Below are 19,816 nucleotides of genomic sequence, written 5' to 3' on the forward strand. Positions count from 1 at the left end.
GGTCTCCCTTATTCTGCCTCAGGCTCTTCACCACTCCAGGCTGACCTTGACCCCAGGACCAGCACTTGGGGGTGAGAAGACATCTGAAGGGTAGCCCCTGCCCCACTTGACACTAGTGGTCAAAGGACAGGCCACTTGGCCCTCACCTCTGTCAGCCCACAGGACCTTACCTCTTCCTGCCGGTCCGGGCTCCGGTCCTTGTGCCCGGGTCAGGGCTGGGTGGAGCCTGGGTTGGAACCTTGGCCAATGTGCTAAGGGCCTAGGAATTGGACGGGACAGTTGGCTGACCACCTCATCTGTCCCGGAGGCGGGGCCGCGGCTCCTTCCAGGGCTCCGCCTCCGGGCCCCAGAGGCCTCGGCTTCCTGGGGCCTGGGCTGATCGCGCCTTCTGCCCTAGCCCTTGACTGGTCGGGGCCTCATGGAGCCCCCGGGGGCGGCCCGGCCCAGCCCGGAGCTCGTGTATCAGCTGGCCGGGGCCCTGGGCACCGAGCTGCAGGGGCTCGCTAGCCGCTTCGGGCACGAAGCGGTGGCCCGGCTGGTGCCCTATGTGGTGCGGGCGCTGGAGCTGCTAGAGGGCGCGGCAGTGGCAGGGACGCCCCTCGAGCCCGAGGAGGAGGAAGAGAAAGGGGAGGGAGCGGGGGGATGGGCCCCGAGGAGCCCCCCGCGAGAGCTGGGGGACGAGAACGAGCAGCTCCGCGGGCGGCTGCGGGACGGTCCACGGGGTGAGTGGCCGCCGGGAGCCAGAGCAGGCGGGAGGGGGAGCGCAGCGCAGCTCTGGAGAGCCCTGAGCCCGAACTTCTCCCGCAGAGGAGCGGCTCCTGCTGCGGCAGCTGAAGCAAGTGACCGACCGGCAACGAGACCAGATCCGCGCGCAGAGCCGGGAGCTACAGCTGAGGGTGCAGGAGGCGGAGGCGGTGAGATCGAGGCTTAGGGGGGAAGCCGGGGAAGGGGGCGGGGTGGGGCTGCAGAGCAGGGGGCACGGCCGAGGCGCAGGGGGGCGGGAACCGCGGCTGGCCTGAGCCGTGCCTACCCCATCCCTGCCCCTCCCACCCGCCCCCTCCCCGCAGTTGCAGGAACAGCTGCAGAGACTTCTGCGGGTGAACGGGGAGCTCCGGTGCAAGCTGGCTGCCGTGCAGGCCCAGCTGCGGGCGGCGCTTCAGAGGGCAGCCGACGCGGAGGAAGTCCCAGCTCAGACTGGGGCACAGGAGGCGCCCGAGGTGTGCGCGTGGGTGTCTGGTCCCTGGAGGTGGGCAATTCTAGCTAACAAACGCGGGGGGGCCGGGGGGAGATGACCGAGTCTCCAAGCTCCCTTCACGGTGCCCCACTTAGCCGTCCACCAGCCGGCATGGGCCAGCTCCGTACCTTCCTTTTCTTCATTCTCCCCGAAGCTCCTAGGACGGTGCTGCCAAAAGCTTCTCTGTCACCCGGGTACTCCCCATCTCTGGTTCCTAGTTCCCACACAACGTCCCACCAGGAGCACCATGACCACCACTGAGGGGGTACGAGATGAGGCAGGTGTTAAGGACGCGCCTCTTTCCGGCTCCAGCGGCCCTTCCATTTCCCCTTTGTCACCCCAGGCTGTTTCCCGTCTGTCCGACGCTGAGCCTCTGGGCCAGGGGAAGCCCGATGGCTTCAGCAGAGAGGAGGTCAGCCAGATCCTGCAGGAGCGGAATGAGCTCAAAGCCAACGTGTTCCTACTGCAGGAAGAGCTGAATTATTACCATCGGTGGGTGGTGGGCAGAAGGGCGGCTGGGATGCTCCCCCCAAGCTCTCCGTCGTCCAGCCCCTAGAAAAGAGCCTTGCGCCCCAAGCAGTGAATCGTTAGCACCCCCCCACTGTCTTCTCCTGGGACCAAGTGGGGCCCTCGGTTACCCCAGTTTTCCCTGTGCCTACTACAGCTTTGCAGTCCTCTGCCCCCAAGCCAGGTCCCTCATTATCACTCACATTAGTTATTGAGGCACATTGTAGTTAAGGTGACTCACCAAAAAACCACAGTAGGGGGCAGTCATAGCCTTTCTTTGGCACCCTAGTTGGCACTGAGTCCAATATATGCCCAGACTCCCTAGGAAATGCTTCTCCCAGAATGCTTCAGGGCCCCAAGGGTGAGCTCATTAGAGTTTTTAGACTTCCAGACTTGACCCCTCCCTCTCTGGCTTCTAGGGAGCTGCTTACTGACCAGCGGATCCCCAGGCTCCTGCTTAATGCTATGAAATTGACTGTGAAGAAACAACGGAGAAAGATCAAGGCTAAGATGCTGGGGACCACTGACGAGCCAGGGAGCAGGTGAGGGCAGCCTCACCCAGCCTGCCTGGCCCCCCTGCCTCATCCTCCTGCCTCAGTGTACCTCTTGGCCTTCCCTTGCCACACCTGCTTACTGCTTAAGGTGCTAACACGGTTCTGAGTTGGCCTTGCGTTCTCCCGCCAGGGAAGGAGGTGTGGGCTGGGACTTTGTCTGATTGAGGCCTTCCTGAACTGTGGGTCCTAGGGCTGGCGGTAGAGACACTGCCACTGCCCCTCCCCGGTCCCTCCAGAGTTCAGCCTGGATTGTCAGTGCCTGCCTAGACTAAAGCCCAAGAAGGGCCCCCATCACCAGCTGTGCTGTGCCACTTTCTTTATGGAGTCTCTGTTCTTTTTGAGGGGGGGAGATCCCCCAGTGGCCTAATTACTTACATTTTAATAGTGCTTTCAAGTTGTCAGCGAGTTCTCTTTGCAACCTGTGAAGCAGGTGGTGCAAGTAGTAACATTAGCCCCAATTTACAGATAAGAAAATTGAAACTTAGTGCCCTAACAATGATAATGATAACAGCTTACATTTGGGCAGTTTTTACACTTGGGCATTTTCCATATGCTATCTTGTTGGACACTCACCAGTCTGTGCAGTAAGGGATGATTATAGGCCTCATTTTACAGAGAGGGAAACTGAAGCTAAGAGATTTTTTTTTTTAGCGATGGTGACGGTAATGATAGTGGTGGTGATAGCTAGCACTTCTGTGGTGCCTTCAGGTTTGCCAAGACCTTTACAGTGATCTCATTTCATCCTCACAAGAACAGTATGAGGCAGGTGCTATTATCTCCAGTTTACAGAAGAGAAAATTGAGGCTGGGATGAATAATGAAGGCTTGCGTAGCACTTTACACAAATTATCTCATTTGGCCCTCACAACAACCCAGGGAGGTGGGCGCTGTCATTATCCGGATTTTACAGATGGAGAAACTGACACCGAGATAAGTTAAGATTCTCACCCATGGTCACAGGGCTAGTCTATGTCTAAGGCAAGATTTGAACTCTGGTCTTCCTGATTCTGAGTCCATCGGTTTATACTGTCCACATGTTGCAGAGTCACCCAGCCGCGTGGCTAAGTACCAGCTGGTGGACTCTGGCCCAGTTCCTCATCACTGACTCAATTTCAGCCATCTTCCCACTGGACCCAGGCTGGGGGCTATTCCAGGCTCCTCGCTTTTGTATCAAATGCCCCCTAATTTTGACTCCCCCTAACCTCTCCTCGGTTCTGAGCATCCTCAGCCCAGTAGGGAAGGAGGATAGGAGTTGGAGAATGCAGATCTTCCTTCCCATGAGGAACACCTTAATTGCTAGATAGTTAACACTCAGATGATACCACATGGTTTGGTTTTCAAAGTATTTTCCTCACAACCACAGGTGAGATAGCTAGTACAAGTTGAGTTAGACCCATTTTACAGATGAACTGAGGCTCCCAGAACTTGTGCAAGGCTCATGAGTGTGTGTGTGTGTGTGTGTGTGTGTGTGTAGCCTGTATTACACGGATGGTCACTGGGCCCTCATAAATAGGCAGGTCAAAGAACTCTACAACAGCTAAGAGGCAGGGAGAGGGCTGAACCAGGTAGGTGGGCTCTGGCCCTCATCCGGCCTCTCTCTTCTGCCTCAGTGACAGTGGTGACAATGACGAAGATGACGATGAAGCCTCCTGGCTACCACCCTCTGTTGTGGATGGAGCAAGCCCACCTGCGCCCCCTGAATCCCGAATCAGGAGTTTGTATGTTGAGGTTGGGGGGAACAAGGGTGGGTAGGAACTTCCTTGGGTAAGGAAAAAGAGGGAGATTGAATTAGGGCTTTTCTCCCCACCCTGGGTTTCTTTACCCCAGAGTTTTTTGATTTTACACTGCTTCTCCCAAATTTCCCCATGATTTCTCTCTTTTCTCATGCTCCCCAACTCACCACTTGCCTTGCCTGCCCTAGCACTCTGCCTTATTCCTACTCCATCATACATCTCTTTCTTTGGTGTGACCTTGGCTAAGTCACTTTCCTTCCCTTTGGCCTGTTTCTTCCCCTGTAAAATGAGGGGCTTGATCCAGATGTCTTCTGAGATGCCTTCAAGCTGGAGAGCTATGACCCCTGTGAGCCTCCTCATGACTCGGGCTCTTGGCTCTCCTCTAGCTTCAGCCTTTGGTATCGGGGAATCTCAGAGCCCTCTGCAGAACTCCCACAAACTGGAGACCCCACCTGCTCCCAGGGAGAGCTGAGGGTGGAAGAAAAGGAGCCACCACCACCACCCTCCGAGCCCTTGGAGGGACCCCATGACCACCCAGCTTGACCAAGCCCTGGCTCAGTCCTTTCAATAAACATCATAGAATGTTGTAGCTAGGCCCCTTGGATGCCTGGCATGTAGCAGGTGCCTAATAAATGCTGTTGACTGACTGACTGATCTATAGACTGATTCCCATCTCTGTAGCCTCAACTCTTAAACAGGGACCTGTTTTAATGTGTCTGTTTCCTTGAGGGGGAGGGGCAGGAAGGGAATTTGGATTTGGGAGGGGGGGCTCACTACTGACCTGAAAGTGGCTTTGTCCTCCAATTTTCCCTGGAACAGAACTAAAATCTAAAGCTCAGAGCTTGTAGTTTTCTGGGCTGGAGACTCCATCCCCATGTATCTTGCTCCTCTCTCCCCTGGGTCCAATCCCCTTCTGCTCTGAGCCCTTCACATGCTGGCCTTGCCCTACTACTTGGGTTGGGAGACAGAAGCCCCCCAAGTCTGAGTGGAAAAGTCCCTAAGTGGAGCAGGATGTCTTAGGAAGGGAGGATGGAAGAAAGAGAGCAACTTGAAACTCTCTGCCATTGTGGGGCTTACCTTGGCATTCACACACATTGTAGGGATGAGCAGGGCCTGGCACCTCCTCTCCTAACTTGGGGTGAAAAGCCTCCTCTTCAGTGCCCCTTCTCTCCAAACATTGCCCTTCCTGCCCCCCACCCCCTTTTCCGTCCCTCCTAGCCTCACTGCTTCCTTAGTCCTCACATCACACCCCGCTCCCCCCTCACACACACCTTCATTTAATTTTCTAAAACATTGCTGACATTTTCTGGTTTTCCATCCCCTTCATTTCGAATTACGTCCCTCCCTTATCCCCATTCAGAGAGCTGTTCCTTGTAAACAAAAATTTAAAAAGAGAGGACTAAGCTTGACAAAAGCTCCAGCATGTATCCCAAAGAGATCACACAAGTGGGAAATGGACCTGTATGTACAAAACTATTTATAGCAGCTCTTTTTGTGGTGGCAAAGAACTGGAAATCAAGGGGATGCCCATCAATTGGGAAATGGTTAAACAAATTGTGGTATATGAATGTAATGGAATACTATTGTGCAATAACAAATGAGGAACAGACAGACTTCATTACAACCTGGAAAGACTCGTACGAACTGATGCTGAGTGAGGGGAGCAGAACAGGGGATCATTATACACAATTATAGACACGGTATCTGTAAGGACTAACTTTGATAGACTTGGCTCCTCCCATCAATGCAAGGTTCAAAGACAGCTCCAAAAGACTCACGATGGAAAAAGCCATGCACATCCAGAGAAAGAATTACGGAGTCTGAATGCAGATTAAGGCAAACTATTTGCTCTCTTTCTTCTTTTTTGGTTTTGTTTCCTCTTTCTCATGATTCATTCCATTGGTTATAATTCTTCTTTACAAGTGGACTATGATATAAATAAGTTCAAAGTGAAGGTATATGTAGAACCTACATTGGATTACACCCCGTCTTGGGGGAGAGGGGGGAGGAAAGGGAGGGAGAGAAAATTCGGAACCCCAAAACTTGTGGAACTGAGTGATGTGAACTAAAAATAAAAAATAAATTTATAATTAAAAAAAAAAAAGTTCCAGCACATCCAACACAGTCTGACAATGCATGTGCTGTTCCACACCCACAGACACCCACCTCTGAAAGGAGTCAATCAACAAGCATATCTTAAGGACCTACTATGGGCCAGGAACTTCCTGCCCTCAAAGAACTTCTATTCTCTCTGGGGAAAGAGACAGGAGGTATATTTTCCTCTATCTTCTTTTACTCTATTTGTTTTGATCTAGTTGGTCCCCCTTCTCCTATTATCAAACCCCAGCCTCTCCCCACCTCCACCGAGAGGCTTCCCTTGTCCCATCACCTTCCTACCTCCAGGGAAGTCCCCTAGCTCTCATTGTTCCGCCCCCTCACCCTGGGGAGGGAGGGCCCCCTTTGGCAGCTTCCTCAGGAAAAGCCTTGGGAGGAAATAGGGTGGGGGATGGGAAGGGGGGGCAGAGTCAGACTGACGGAGCCTGCCCTGGCTGCTATGGGGCCGTGGCCGCTGCTACTGCTCTGGGTTGGGGGTGTCCTGGGGGAGCTGGAGTTGGACCCCATGGGGAGGCACGTCTGCCTGGATGGAAGGTAGGTCTGGAGGACTGCTAAGAAAGAGGAGGTGCTGACAGAGGGAGGGTAGAGATGGTGATACGAGGAAGAATGATGGATTTGTGTTTGGGTCAGTGGGAGGAAGGAGCCTTAGCACTGGTTGGGGGAGGTAAATTGGTAAAGGGGGTATTATGTTGGGGATCAGTAGGAGGGCTGACAGGCAGCTGGGAAGGTGGGAAGGGAGAGGGATTACTGAATATGTTGGAGGGGTCGGTAAGCAGGATTGATGTTTATTTGAATGATTGGGGAGGGGGTCTGCTTCAAGACAGCCCCATCTGTGAAGACCCACAAGACTGTAATTACTGGGGGCTGGAATGTGGGGATGCGTTTGATGGGCCAGGCAAGGACCACTAGGCCTGCATACGCAAGCCGCAGGGCATTTCCTCTGAGCCCCCGCTGTCCCCCCTACACCCCAGTTCCCGTGATCCCAGAGACAAAGTGGCCATTCAGGCTGGTCCCAGAAGCCCTGATTTCTGACATTTAACCTCTGCTACTTGGTCCCCCACCCCTCTGACCCTGTCTCTGTCCCCTTAGCTCCCCTGCTAAGTCTGTGTGCTGTCCCGGCTGGAGGCAGGAGGGCCAGGAGTGCACAAGCCGTGAGTATCAAGGAACCTTCCAGGCCCTGGGGGTTGGGGGTGGAATCCACCCTCAGTGTCCTTAGAGAGAACAGCTTGATCACCACCTTGGAACCAGCCTGCCCCGTCCCCCACCCCTGCCAATTCCCAACCCCATCGTTCCACTCCTGTTGACTCCTTAGATCTAGCCCACTTTCTATTGATCCGCAACACAACTTCTCTCAATTTACCCTACCCCTCCCAGGGTACACAACCCCCTCCCCAGTGTCTAGGCCTGATCCCTCTACCATGGGCACCTAATCAATCGAGAGGCATGTTAAGGCCCTACTTTGCACATAACATTTTGTTAGATGCTGACACCAAGTTGGAAACGAGTAGAAAATTAGGGGGAGGGGCTGTTCCTTGGTGCCTGCTCCCTCCTCTTCCAACACCAGTCCAGCATTGTCTGATCAGGACTGTCTTGCAGCAATCTGTGAGGGGCCCGATGCTTGTGGGGAAGAAGAGGTATGTGTGAAACCAGGACTCTGTCGATGCAAACCTGGCTTCTTCGGGGCCCAGTGCAGCTCCCGTGAGTCACTGGGGTAGGGGTGGGAACACAGGGGAGGGAGAGGGAGGAGGGGAGGGCTTTGGACTCTAGTGGGGCAGAGAACAGTACAATCCAGAACAGGGAGCTAGAAGGGGGAGGAGGGGGGAGGAAGTACCAGCAGAGGGTAGCAATTCAGGGAGGGTATTTAAGATCTGAGTCACCAGGAATGGAGGGGGGTGGGTGGTGGCAGGGATGAAAGCATGGTAGGAAGGTATCAGGAATGAATCAGACTGAGGAGGGAAGGCCTTGGCTAGGGAAACCTCCCTTCCAGGCTGCAGACATGTTTGACCCATGACCCCACAGGGTCCAGTTGAGGGTTGGGGTGATGGATAGTACCAGTTATTGGACACCTTGCTCCTTCCTTAGGGATTCCCAGCCTCATTTTTCCTTTGGGAGGATGGGACAGATATTGACTCTCCTTCCAAGAGAAGTGGACTCCTTCATGGACTGGTTGTTGCTGTGATGGTCACTGGGTGCCCATAAACAGGCAGATCACAGGCATCACAAAACCCAGATGCTGTCTGAGGCCTCATTGCCTCAGTTTCCTCCTTGGCTGGCTCTGTGACAATGGCAAGGGAACTCAGCTGCCCAGGCTTCATGTTCCTCCTCTGTAAAATGGAGGGGAGGTGGTGGGGGTGGTGAAAGGGCCTACGTGAAATTTCCAGGTGTACAGGAGAGTCTGGGACTTGGTGTCAGAAGGATTTTGGTTTGAAGGATCTTGGAACTACTTACTGACTGTGTGGTCTTGGACTAATAAAGTAACCTTGTTATCTGTTAAATGAAGGGGTTGGCCTGGCTGATCTTTTCAGGCCCCTTCCAGCTTTAAAGGTTGTGATCTTATGACTTCCCCTGGTACCTGGGGCTCAGGTACCTCAACCTACCTCTCTGCTCCACCTGAACCCAAGCCTGTTTCTCTGTTCATAGGCTGCCCTGGCCAGTACTGGGGCTCTGACTGCCGAGAGAACTGCCTCTGCCACCCCAATGGGAAGTGTGATGCCGTCACAGGTCAGTGCACCTGCAACATTGACCACTGGGGTGGGAACTGCCAGTTCCTATGTCCATGCGGCCTCCACGGGCACTGTAACCCCCTGACTGGAGCCTGCCGCTGTGAGCCCGGCTGGTGGACGGCCACGTGCCGCAAGGCCTGCCAATGCAGCTCCTACTCCTTGGGCTGTGACCAGATGACAGGGGCCTGCCAGTGCGAGCCAGGCTGGTGGGGTAGACGCTGCAGCTTTCGGTGTTCTTGCCATCACTCTGCCTGCGACCAGAACACAGGACGCTGCATCTGCCGGGCCGGCTGGTGGGGGCCGGAGTGCCAGAAGCCCTGTACCTGCCAGCACGGCCACTGCAATCCCACCAATGGGCACTGCACCTGCCACCCAGGTTACCAAGGTTTGTCCTGTGATCAGGCCTGCCCTCCAGGCCACTATGGAGTCCAGTGCCTGGACAGGTGAGAGATGCAGATCAGGGAGGCCAAGCTGGGGAGTCCTCCAGGGTGGAGGACAGAAGGAAGGGAGGAGGTTGGAAGGATGGGGGTGGGGGAAAGAGGAAGAAGGGACAGAAAAGGGGATTAGTAATAGTAGCTAGACTTGTTTGCCCCCTTACTGCTGTCACTTTCCCTCTGAGATCCCTTTCAACTTATCTGATATTGTCTTTGCACGTGGTGGTTTGCACATGAAATGTGAATTAGAAATGTGGGCTCCTCAAGGGCAGGGAACATATTTTTGCCTTCCCTTAGCACAGTGCTTGCCACATAGTAGACGTAAGAGTTTCTTGCTGCCTTAGCTTAGATCCAGAGAACATAACCAGGACCAATGGATGGAAGCTTTGTTGGGAAGAGATTTGGGAGGGGACAGATTTGGAAGTGCCATACAAAGGAAAGCTTAATGATAATTTGTCCAAAACAGACTGGATGTCCGAACAAGTGGTGAGCTTCCTGTCACTGGTGGTCTTCAAGAGGAGGCTGGATGGGTGACTACTTTAAAAAAAAGGGATACTTAATAGAAATAACACTAAACATCAGTACAAGCAACTGTATTTGCTTTCTGCGGTTTATCTTTCTCTGGTTTAGGTATTAGGATGGTATTTGTCTCATAGAAAGATGCCAGTAGGGTTCTTTCTCAATTTTTGAGATTAATTTACATATGTTTAAATTGCTATTTACATTCAAATTAATTTTGATGCAAAAGCCTCGCTTCAATTTCACCAAGTCCTTGTGATTTCTTTTTCGAGATCTGTTATTTCTTATTTTTTCAGTTGACGAGCATTTATTTTCTCTCTTTCTGTCCTCCATTTACAACAAAACACAATTCTTGCAACATCTTCATGGTCAAACAAAATGAATTCTCACCTTGGTCTTAAAAGTGTATCTCTCCTCATAGGCCCTGAGTCTTTCTTCAGTCAGGAGATGGGGTAGGCTTCATGGCGGGCCTGGCTGATTGTAGCCGGTCATTGTGGTGCTCAGAGACCTTCATTCATTCAGAATCATCCATCTTTTCTTTTTGTCATTGTATAAATGGTTCTCCTGATTCTGCACATTCCTAACTCAGTTCACACCGGTCTTCTGGGTTTTCTCTGAAAAAGCAACTCTTTGGTTATTTCTTGTGGCACAATAAATATTATTTATTGACAATCATATACCTTGATTTGTTGGGGCATCTCCTAATGGTTGGAGGACTGGAGGGGTGAGAGATCAGGGCCAGGACAGAGTGGGAGCAGGCAGGCTGGTGAAGGGGACTGGGGGGAGAGGAGGGTCTAGGGCCTGTGAAGCAGGGCAGGGCTGGGGCAGCCGCTGCATCTACAATTTCACCCCTGCCTTCCTAGTTGTGGCCACTGCAGACAGAACCAGCCATGCTCTCCTGATACAGGTTCCTGCCTGGCCTGTGAGCCTGGCTGGAACGGAACTCGCTGCGATCAGCCGTGCTCACCAGGCACCTACGGGGAGAACTGTGGGCAGCTGTGCCCCCAGTGCTGGCAAGGTGAGGCTTGCCAGCCAGAGAGTGGGCACTGCCGGCACTGCGACCCAGGCCGAACGGGACCCAGGTAAGAGAGAGTCTCTTCTTCCCCTTCCCTGAGATGCCCCCAGAGTGGATGATCAGAGATGGGCAAGACAGGACTAGGTGTGGGTCCTCCAGGATAATCCCCACCCCTTGGCAACTTCCTCCAGGGGGGTAGTCCATCTTCCCCACCTCTCTTAAAGGCCCCCGTAAGGGCCGCTATTGGGAGAGCAGAACCTACTCACATCAGTGAGAGATGGGACGTAGGCAGGTACTGGGAGGGACTGGGATACAATATGGGGTACGTTAGGGGGCCTTTTTGGAAACATCTCTCTCTTTCAGCGAGGTGGTTGAGTGGATAGAGTGCTAGGCTTGGAATTAGGAAGGCCTGAGTTCAAATCCTGTCTCAGACAGTTAACAGCTGTATAACCCTGGGCAAGTACTCTTGTCTCTGCCTGAGATTCCTCATTTGTAAAATGAGGTTCATATTATTATCTTGTGCTGTTAGCATCTTCCTCACAGGCTTGTGGTAAGATCAGTGAGGTCACGTGTACAAAGCCTGAATAAATGCTGATAATAATAGTTATTATCATTGTAATAATAGGATTGTATGTAAATGATGTATGCAAATTAACTGTGTGTACAAATCATGTATGCAAATTAATATTGTAATAATAATCATTCCTGTGAAGGAACAGGCTTGTCCTCAATGTCCACAGAATCTCTGCCTCCTCAGTTCAGGCTCCCCATTCTCTCTCCCCTATTCCCTGCTCTCAGGAAGGGATCCAATGTCATTCACCCTTTAGGGTGAAGGTAACTTGCGCTGTCACCTCCTGACCATTTGGTTTCCTGGGGAAGGAATTCAGGTCTTGGAGAGAAGGGAGGGAAGGAGAGGCCTCCGCAATCTCTGCCATCAGCCCATGTGAGGAGTGAATGCGCCAGGCCATGGGAGGCAGGTAGTAGGAGGGCAGTGGAACAAGAGGAATTCTGTCTCCATGTGTGTAGACACTTGGCTTCCTGGGTCTTGGCTTTCCTTTTCTGTAAAGTGAAAGAGTTGGATGTTTCCTCCTTATTACCTGGGTGATCTTCGACCTCATCTGCAAAATGAGTGGGCTCAAGTCCGGGCCTCTAAGGTGCTTTCCAGCCCTGGGCCTCTCATCCTCCTCGGGGTCCCATCTCTCCCCAGGTGTGAAGAGCCCTGCGCCCCCGGCACCTTCGGGGAGGCCTGTGGGTCACTGTGCCCACCCTGCGTCGAGGGCATCTGTGACGCTGTGACTGGAGACTGTGTCTGCAGGTCGGGCTACTGGGGACCCAGGTGAGAAGGGAAGGACAGGGGAGATGATGAGGGCCTCCCTGGAGGCCGCTGGCAGGGGCTTCCTTGGCCTCTCTAGTATCCAGCTGCCCCGCCTGAAGCCTCCCTCTTCTTCCTCCCCAGCTGCAATGCTTCCTGCCCCCTTGGCTTCTATGGAGTCAACTGTTCTTCTCCCTGCCCCTGCCCAGAGGGGCCCTGCCACCATGCCTCTGGGGCCTGTGAGCTGGGTAAGATTGGCAGAGGGGAGGGAGAAAGGCGCTGGAAGGGAGCAATCATGGTAGCTAGCATTTACATAGGACTGACCTATGTTATCACACGTGGCTTTCACAACTCTGGGAGGTAGGTGCTATTATCACCCCCATTTTACAGATGAAGAAACTGAGGCAAACAGAGGTTAAGTGACTTGCCCAGGGTCACACAGCTAATAAGAGTCTGATCCAGGATTTGAACTCAGGTCTTCCTTCCTGTAAGTCCATAGTACTCCCTGTTATAATACTTTAGCTGCTTCTGAGAAGCACTTTATGAATAGATACCTGATGTCAGGCCTGTTCCTCTTGTCTGGGGGGCAGGTGCCTCCAGCTTGGCTAACTCCATTTACTTCTCTGGAGCTGAGGGAGACCCAGAGCCCGCTAGTCCAACCTGCTCATTTGGAGGCCTAGGGAAGGACCAAGGGACCAGAGGTGGAACTTGAACTCAGGTCTCCTGACTCCAAAGTTGGGGCTCTTTCCACTGGTCCACGTGGGCCCAAGGGGAAAGCAGCAGCTGTTATGTGTAACCCAGGTGACCTGGGGTGAGGGGATTCCTTTCTCCACCGCTCCTATGTGTAGGCTGGACTTGATGACCTCCCGGATTCCTTCCAGATCTAAATCACTGTCCTTGTGCCCCCTGACATGGTGCTAGCCGGTCACGACTGGCAATTTCCATCACCCTTTATGGAAATGATCTCCCAGGACCCTCACTGGATCCCTCACTGGATCCCGGGAGGTGAGCACTATCATCATCCCCATTTGGCAGACAAGGGAATTGAGACTCAGAGAAATTGAATGGGCACATGGCGAGTGGTGTCTAAAGCAGGATTCATGTCAGGTTCAAGTGCATCACCCTACCCACCAGGCCACGCTGCCTGTCCCTTGCCAAATGCCATAAGAACTCCGGACAGTGCCCCTGTCCTGTGAGACCTCACAGTTCCTTTGAGAAGTGAAGACTAACCCACATAGCGGGGAAAGGATCAAAACGGAACATTCTCAACTGAGTGATAAACTGTGTGATGGAGGCAGCCTAGGACGATGCCTTGGTTCTCAAAATGTGGTCTGGTGTCCCTGTGAGGTCAAAACCATCTTCACAACAATACAGAGACTTTTACATTTCTAATACAGTAAATGGTGATTGCTGTTATACAGAGGCATGCTGGGGCCAGCTCACACCGGCTCTCCAGAGCCAGTGCTTAGATTACCAGGGGAAGCATTTACATCTCAGAAATCAGCAAATTGTCTAAACTTAAGAAAGTGATGGAGAAATGGCAATTGTGCCCATGGAACTTAAAAAAGTAGATACTGTATTACATTCAGAGGTGGTAGTTAAATATCTACCATCATATCTCTGTCTATAACTCACACTAACAAAAGCTTCTGAAGGGCGGCGTCCTCAATCATTTTTAAGAGTATAAAGGGGTCCATTTGAGAACCCCTGGTGAAGTGAATAGTGTTGGACTTGGAACCACAAAGTCAAGGCAGGTCGACAAGCATTTATTAAGCACCTACTATGTGCTAAGTCCTGGGGATGCAAAGAAAGGCAAAAACAGTTCCTGCCCTCAAGGAGCACACAGTCTAATGCAGGTAGAAAGAGAGACAGCAGGCAAACAACTGTATACAAACAAGTTATACACAGGATCACTTGGAAATGACCTCAAAGGGCAGTGCTCGCATTAAGGAGGAACAGGAAAGGCTCCTTGCTGAAGGTGAGATTTTCACTGAGATTTAAAGGAAGCTGGGAAGACCTGGGTTCAAATCGCACCCCAAACATTTACTATCTGTAGGTCTCAGTTTCCTCATTTGTAAAATGAGGGAGCTGGATTCGATGTTTTCTAGGGTCCTTGCCCGCTCTAAATCTATGATCTTATAATGTCAACTGTGACATTATAACTCTAGGAATTCAGGAAAAGGAGGATTCATTTGGGATGGAGAAATCAGGTAAGGCTCCATGGAGGAGGTGAGATCTGAGTTGGGTCTTGAGGGATGAGTAGGATCTAGAACAGAAGGGCAGACTTTAAGTCACTACATTCTCTCCTGCCATGAGCCCAATTTCTAGGTCCTAAATGGGAAGGGGGAGGATTAAAGTCCTGCTCCAGCGAATGGAAGTGCATGGATAGTATCTTGGTTTTCAAACACTTCACCTGAGGAGCTTAGGCTCTGCTAGGCCCTACTAAGCTGGAAAGGCTTTGAGCCCAGAAGCATAGTCATAACTAGAGTGGGGCAGTGGGGGCTTTGCCACAGGGTGCTGGAATTTAGAGGGCATTGACAGGACTTTTCACAGCAGAGAACCGGCCTTGTCTGGCAGAGTTAGCCAGAATAATTAGTTGTAAAAGGAGGCTTTCCTCTTCTGTAAAAATGGGAATAACAAAAGCAGCTGCCTCCCAGGCTTGTTATGCGATCAAATGAGATAGCCTATGTAAACTGCTCCACCCCAAAGGAATTCTCCTTCTGCTTAGAGCACTTGTGTTTGTCCTTTGTGACATCAGGGAAACGATGACGTGACTTGAAGTTGACTTTGATTTGAGGGAGGGAGGGCTGTGCAAGGTCACCAGCCTCGCTTTCTCCTCCAGAGCCATCTGGGTCCAGTGGCCTGATACTCGCCAGGATGGCCCAGGATGAATATTCAGTTCTAGAGAAATGATTTGCACTGGGGGCAGAATGCCCTATACTTATGAAATTCTAGGTCTTTAAAGGGGAATGGGGGGCAGTGGAGAGAGCACTGGCCCTGGAGTCAGGAGGACCTGAGTTCAAATCTGACCTCAGACACTTGACACACTTACTAGCTGTGCGATCTTGGGCAAGTCACTTAATTCCAATTACCCTGCCTTGCCCTGTCCAAAAAAAATTTAAAGGGGAATAGGATGAGAGATGGTGCTTGGGTGCTTGTGCTTGGACCCTGAAGCCTCATTAATGGTACTGTGTCTATCCTGGGATGGTGGGGAGCTAGTCCTAACTAGGAACCCAGTGGGAGGTAAAAGAGGATGAGTCAGCCAGGGCCAGATTATGGAGGCCTAAAAATCCAGGCAGTGGAGGTTGGATTTGCCACAGTAAGCAGTAGGGACATGAAAGATTTGCCCCCCTTTTCCCGTCCCCAATGGCTTCTTCTTCCCCAAAGGGTTTCAAGGCCAGGGCACCCTCCTTGCTGGTATCCTGGTTCCCCTGCTGCTGCTGCTCCTGGGCATCGTGGCCTGTGTCTTCTGCTGCTGCTGGGCGGCTCAGCCTGACCCCAAAGACAGGTCTCACTTCCCTTTCCTCCCCAGGGTTGATCAGGGTTGACAGGGCTCTGGGCTCAGGGTGTGGATGTGGGAGGCCGTGTGCAGGAGGGGAGATGCTGATTAGAATCCAGGACAATGGAAAAGGAGGTGAGTGGAGAGGGAAGAAGGCAGGTACTTCCAAAGGAAGGGGGACCCTTATAATTCCAGCCCCTGCCGTCTCCCTGCCTACCTGCCTGCCTTTACTTCAGGTACTGAGACTCCCAGCTCTCAGGGAAGGGGAAGACAGAGTCAAATGTTGGCAGGAGCCCCAAAGAACTTGCTGGATGTGTTCCCTTTCTCTCCCCAAAATAAAGCAACTTGATTTTGGAGCCATGGGCACAGGAAAGAAGGGACGAACTTGATGATTCATATCACCATAGCTGCTCAGGGGAGGGGTGGTCCAGGACCTGAGCCTAGATGCCTTTGGGCAGAGGGAGGGACAAAGCCCCGCAATCTCCCAGAGAAGAGAAAGATAAGAAATGTTGGCTCTAGCCGGTTTAGCAAACAATAAAACTGAAATGTATATAGCATTTTAATGTTTATGAAGTCCTTCCCTCACGATCACCCTGGGAGGTAGGAAGTAAGACTTTTATTGTGATTATCTCCATTTTATAGATGAGAAACTGAGGCAGTCGCCTGGCCAATAAGTGTTACCTAAGGATAGGGATTTGCGAGGAAGAATCTAATCAGTAGAGTAGAAACTTTGGAGCCAAAGGACAGGAGTTCAAATGCTCCCTCTGGGGCTCATTCCCTGTGTCATCTTAGGCAAGCCAGCTCGTGTCCTTGTCTATAAAGTGAGGGGGGTTGGGCTAGATGGCTCCCGAGGTCCCTTCCAGCTCCTGAGACAGGCTCTGCGTGCTGCAAGCCCGGCATTCTCTCTACTGTAATGGGAGGGAAGGAGGCCCAAGGCTGAGTGACTGTAACTTGTCTAGTGATGTTTTTGTCTTTCTCAAGACAGGGTTTGAACTATTCTGCCATTTTAAACTCCCCCAAACCCTGTGAGGGAGGCGGGATGGGAGTCATTTGCTCTATTTCATAGTTAAAGGGACTAAAAGTCCATTTAGGGTATATGATCTGTCCAAGGTGACGCAGCTAATTACGGTTTGAGCTGGGACCAGAACCCAGATCTCCTGACTTATACTTCATTCATTCATTAATTCACAATTTATGGGATTCCTACTATATGTTCAAGTCAGAGAGGTAGGCCCCGAAGGAGACATAAGGACAAGGGAAGCAAGGCCCCTCATAGGCTTTAGAGGGGCTAATAGAAGAAATAGGATCAAAAAAAAGAAAAAACATTTTTAAAAAGAGAAGAAATAAGATCCATAGAAATGACTATAGGGAAGGAACACCACCTCTCTGCCCTGGATGACTTGTATACAAGTCAGTGTACCTGTCAGCAAAGTACCATGGGAATTCAGAGTGGAGAGGGATCACTTGTGATCATGGAGGGCTTCCTGTAGGAGATGACGTTGAAATGGGCCTTGAGAATTGGCAGGATTCTGGCTGGCAGGAATAATGTGAAGAAAGCTTCAGAGTTGTACAGGTTCATACAGGGAAGTCATTGGAAGTGAGGTGGAAAAGCCTTGAATGCCAAGCTAAGGAATTTGGACTTTATCCTGTAAGGAATGGGGAGCCATTGAATGTTTTTAAGCATGGGAGTGAAATGCTAAGAGTTTTCCATAATGGACTCTGCCTATGTTATTGGGAAGGAGGGAAAGTTGTTTTCCAGGACTACTAAGTTTGGTCACTTTACTTACTCACTGACCAGGTTTCCTCTCTGCCTGACTTTCCTCTTGCTATCCTCAGGCCGGCCAGAGATGGGGATGCCGTGTCTCGAGTAAAGATGCAGGTCAGGGGGGCATTGAGCAGCCTGGGCTCAGCGCTGCCCTGTGGCTCCCTCAGCAATCACAAACTGCCTCGGGTCACAGGTAGGAGTGGGTAGAGAGAGGGGGGCCTTGGGAGGCCTGGGCCTTGCCAGGGAAGGGGTTCCCTGCTTGACTCTCCTGACCTGGCTCTCCCCACAGTGTCCCACCATGACCCAGAGATCCCCTTCAACCACAGCTTCATTGAGCCCCCGTCTGCTGGCTGGGCATCAGATGACTCCTTCTCTTCTGATCCAGACTCTGGGGAAGAGGATGAGGGGCCAGCTTACTGTGTGCCCCCCCAACAAGGTAGGGCCTCCTCTATCACATCCTCCTAAACCACCATGCTAGTCTTGCCTCTTGACTCAGCCTGGCCTCCCTGCACCCCTCAGCTGGGATTCACCCCCTTCACCCTGACTTAGTTTCTTCATCTCCCCTCCCCTTGGGCCTCAGTTTAGCCTGAGTCTGGGGAAACCTGGAGATAGGGAGAGAAACTGGAAGCAACAGAAAGAGACAGTGAAAGCAGAGGGATGAGGTCTGGGCCCTGGGCCCGGTTCTCCCTTCCTCCCTCCCTCAGCTGTTATCCCTTTCACAGAGGAAGAACTCCAAGAGGCAGGAAAACCCATCTCTGCACCAGATGACACATCCACACCTTTTGTCATCCCACGAACTTCCAGCCTGGCCCGAGCCAAGCGGCCATCTGTCTCCTTTGCTGAAGGCACCAAGTTCGGGCCCCAGAACTCCCAGGGCTTTGGGGAGCTGGCCAGCCCCTCAAGGAAGCCCAAGAGGCTATCCCGGACAGGCCAGACCCAAGCTGAGGGACAGGAGGCTGAGGGGCCTCAGGGTCCCCAGGGGCCAGAGGACCCACAGTCTGATTTCCAAGAGCCTCCCAGCACCACTGCCGCTCAGGGGGATTTGTCTGCCGGCCACCGGAGGCTTCCTCTTGGGGGCAGGACTGTGGCCCAGAGGGTGGAGGCCATTGAGAGTGGCAGCAGGAAAAGCCCAGGCCCTGTGACTACCATCTACATGTTGGCAGGGACTCCCAGGGGAGTCGAGGGGCCCGTCCGGGCTGTCCTCCGACGTTTTGGCAGCTTCCAGAAGGGCCGGGTGGAGGCCAAGGCCAAGGGTAGCATTCCTAAGCCTCCACGCCGGGCTCTGAGTCGGGATAAAGGCACCCTCATCCCTTCCCCTGCTCCCAGCCCCGACTCCCCCCAGTGCCTGGAGCTTTCTCAAACAGCAGCACTCAGGAAAGCCAGCCAGGAGGAGGAGACAGGCAGGCTGGAGGATGAGGGCACCAAGAGCTTAGGGAACATTACCGGGGGAGCCAGAGGGGATGACCTCCTGGTGCTGGAGAAGGCTGGGCAGCTGGCTGAAAAGGAGGTCAAGGATGAACCACAGTATGAGAATGTCAAACCAGGCTCTGTCACCTTGAATTCCTGAGGTCTCCCAGGCATGGCTGGGGGTGGGGAACCAGAGTGGGGAGGATGGGAAAGGGACCTACAGGAGGACTGGGGCATGTGGTCATGCTTCCTCCTGAATAAAAGGCTATTGGGGCTGAGCTAATGGGTCAGAGTCCTCTCCTCTTCTTTCTGGAGTCTGCTCAACAGTCTCGCCATAGGGATGGGAACCCATAGCCCAAGGATGGGAACCAGGCAGGTTGGATCCCTCCCTCCAGGATTCCCCCAGCAAAAAAAGAAAAAATACGATAAAAAATGATTCTGTCCTTTCTTCCTTTGCTCATCCATCCAAATAGTCCTTATCGAGCACCTCCCTAGATGTAAGGCCCTGGTGATGGTGATGGGGGGGCGGGGCAGTGTAGTTACACAGAACACAGAAATGGAGAAGATCTGGTCCAAGGAACAAGACATAATAAGCGAGTCCACAAATAACCACAGTAAAGACTGGCTGGAGAAAGAAGGTGCACTTCAGTTGACTTTTGAAGGGCAGGACGGCCATAGATTTAGAACTGGAAGAGGCCTTCGAGGTCATCTTAGGATGCACTTGAGGTTAAGGTCAAACAAGTCAGGGACAGGAACAGAATTTGAACCTTGAGTCCGATGCTTCCAAATATCTCCACTCCCTCTAATCACCTCCCCTCTGATCGGCCACAGGCACAATTGGGGGGAAGGCTGGAGCCTCAGCAAAGAAGCAGAGCCAGGGAATGAGGTTGGCAAGGAGGCTGAAGGAGGCCTTCGGATGCTGTGCTAAGCAGTTTGGACTGGAGTCAGTAAGCAGTGAGGAGCCTTCGAAGGTTTCCAGGTTTGCACATATGCTGCCCCA

At 52.4% G+C, this 19,816-nt stretch overlaps 2 protein-coding genes across 2 annotated transcripts; both read left to right on the forward strand.

The window, feature by feature from the left end:
• The first annotated feature begins 343 nt into the window (after positions 1–343).
• Positions 344–4,674, forward strand: LOC118856041 (Rab interacting lysosomal protein). Its single transcript, XM_036766097.1, has 7 exons — positions 344–722; positions 808–914; positions 1,068–1,217; positions 1,578–1,726; positions 2,161–2,283; positions 3,905–4,012; positions 4,414–4,674. The coding sequence occupies exons 1-7, from the start codon at positions 419–421 to the stop codon at positions 4,568–4,570; spliced, it is 1,098 nt and encodes a 365-aa protein (XP_036621992.1). The 5' UTR covers positions 344–418; the 3' UTR covers positions 4,571–4,674.
• Positions 4,675–6,529: 1,855 nt separating this feature from the next.
• Positions 6,530–19,099, forward strand: SCARF1 (scavenger receptor class F member 1). The gene is made up of 11 exons (XM_036769326.1): positions 6,530–6,676; positions 7,232–7,293; positions 7,739–7,840; positions 8,783–9,308; positions 10,682–10,900; positions 12,041–12,169; positions 12,290–12,393; positions 15,533–15,653; positions 17,481–17,602; positions 17,699–17,845; positions 18,132–19,099. The coding sequence occupies exons 1-11, from the start codon at positions 6,534–6,536 to the stop codon at positions 18,974–18,976; spliced, it is 2,520 nt and encodes an 839-aa protein (XP_036625221.1). The 5' UTR covers positions 6,530–6,533; the 3' UTR covers positions 18,977–19,099.
• Positions 19,100–19,816: the final 717 nt, after the last annotated feature.

This window comes from Trichosurus vulpecula, chromosome 7 (genome assembly GCF_011100635.1).
Source record: "Trichosurus vulpecula isolate mTriVul1 chromosome 7, mTriVul1.pri, whole genome shotgun sequence".
NCBI classification, from domain to species: domain Eukaryota; kingdom Metazoa; phylum Chordata; class Mammalia; order Diprotodontia; family Phalangeridae; genus Trichosurus; species Trichosurus vulpecula.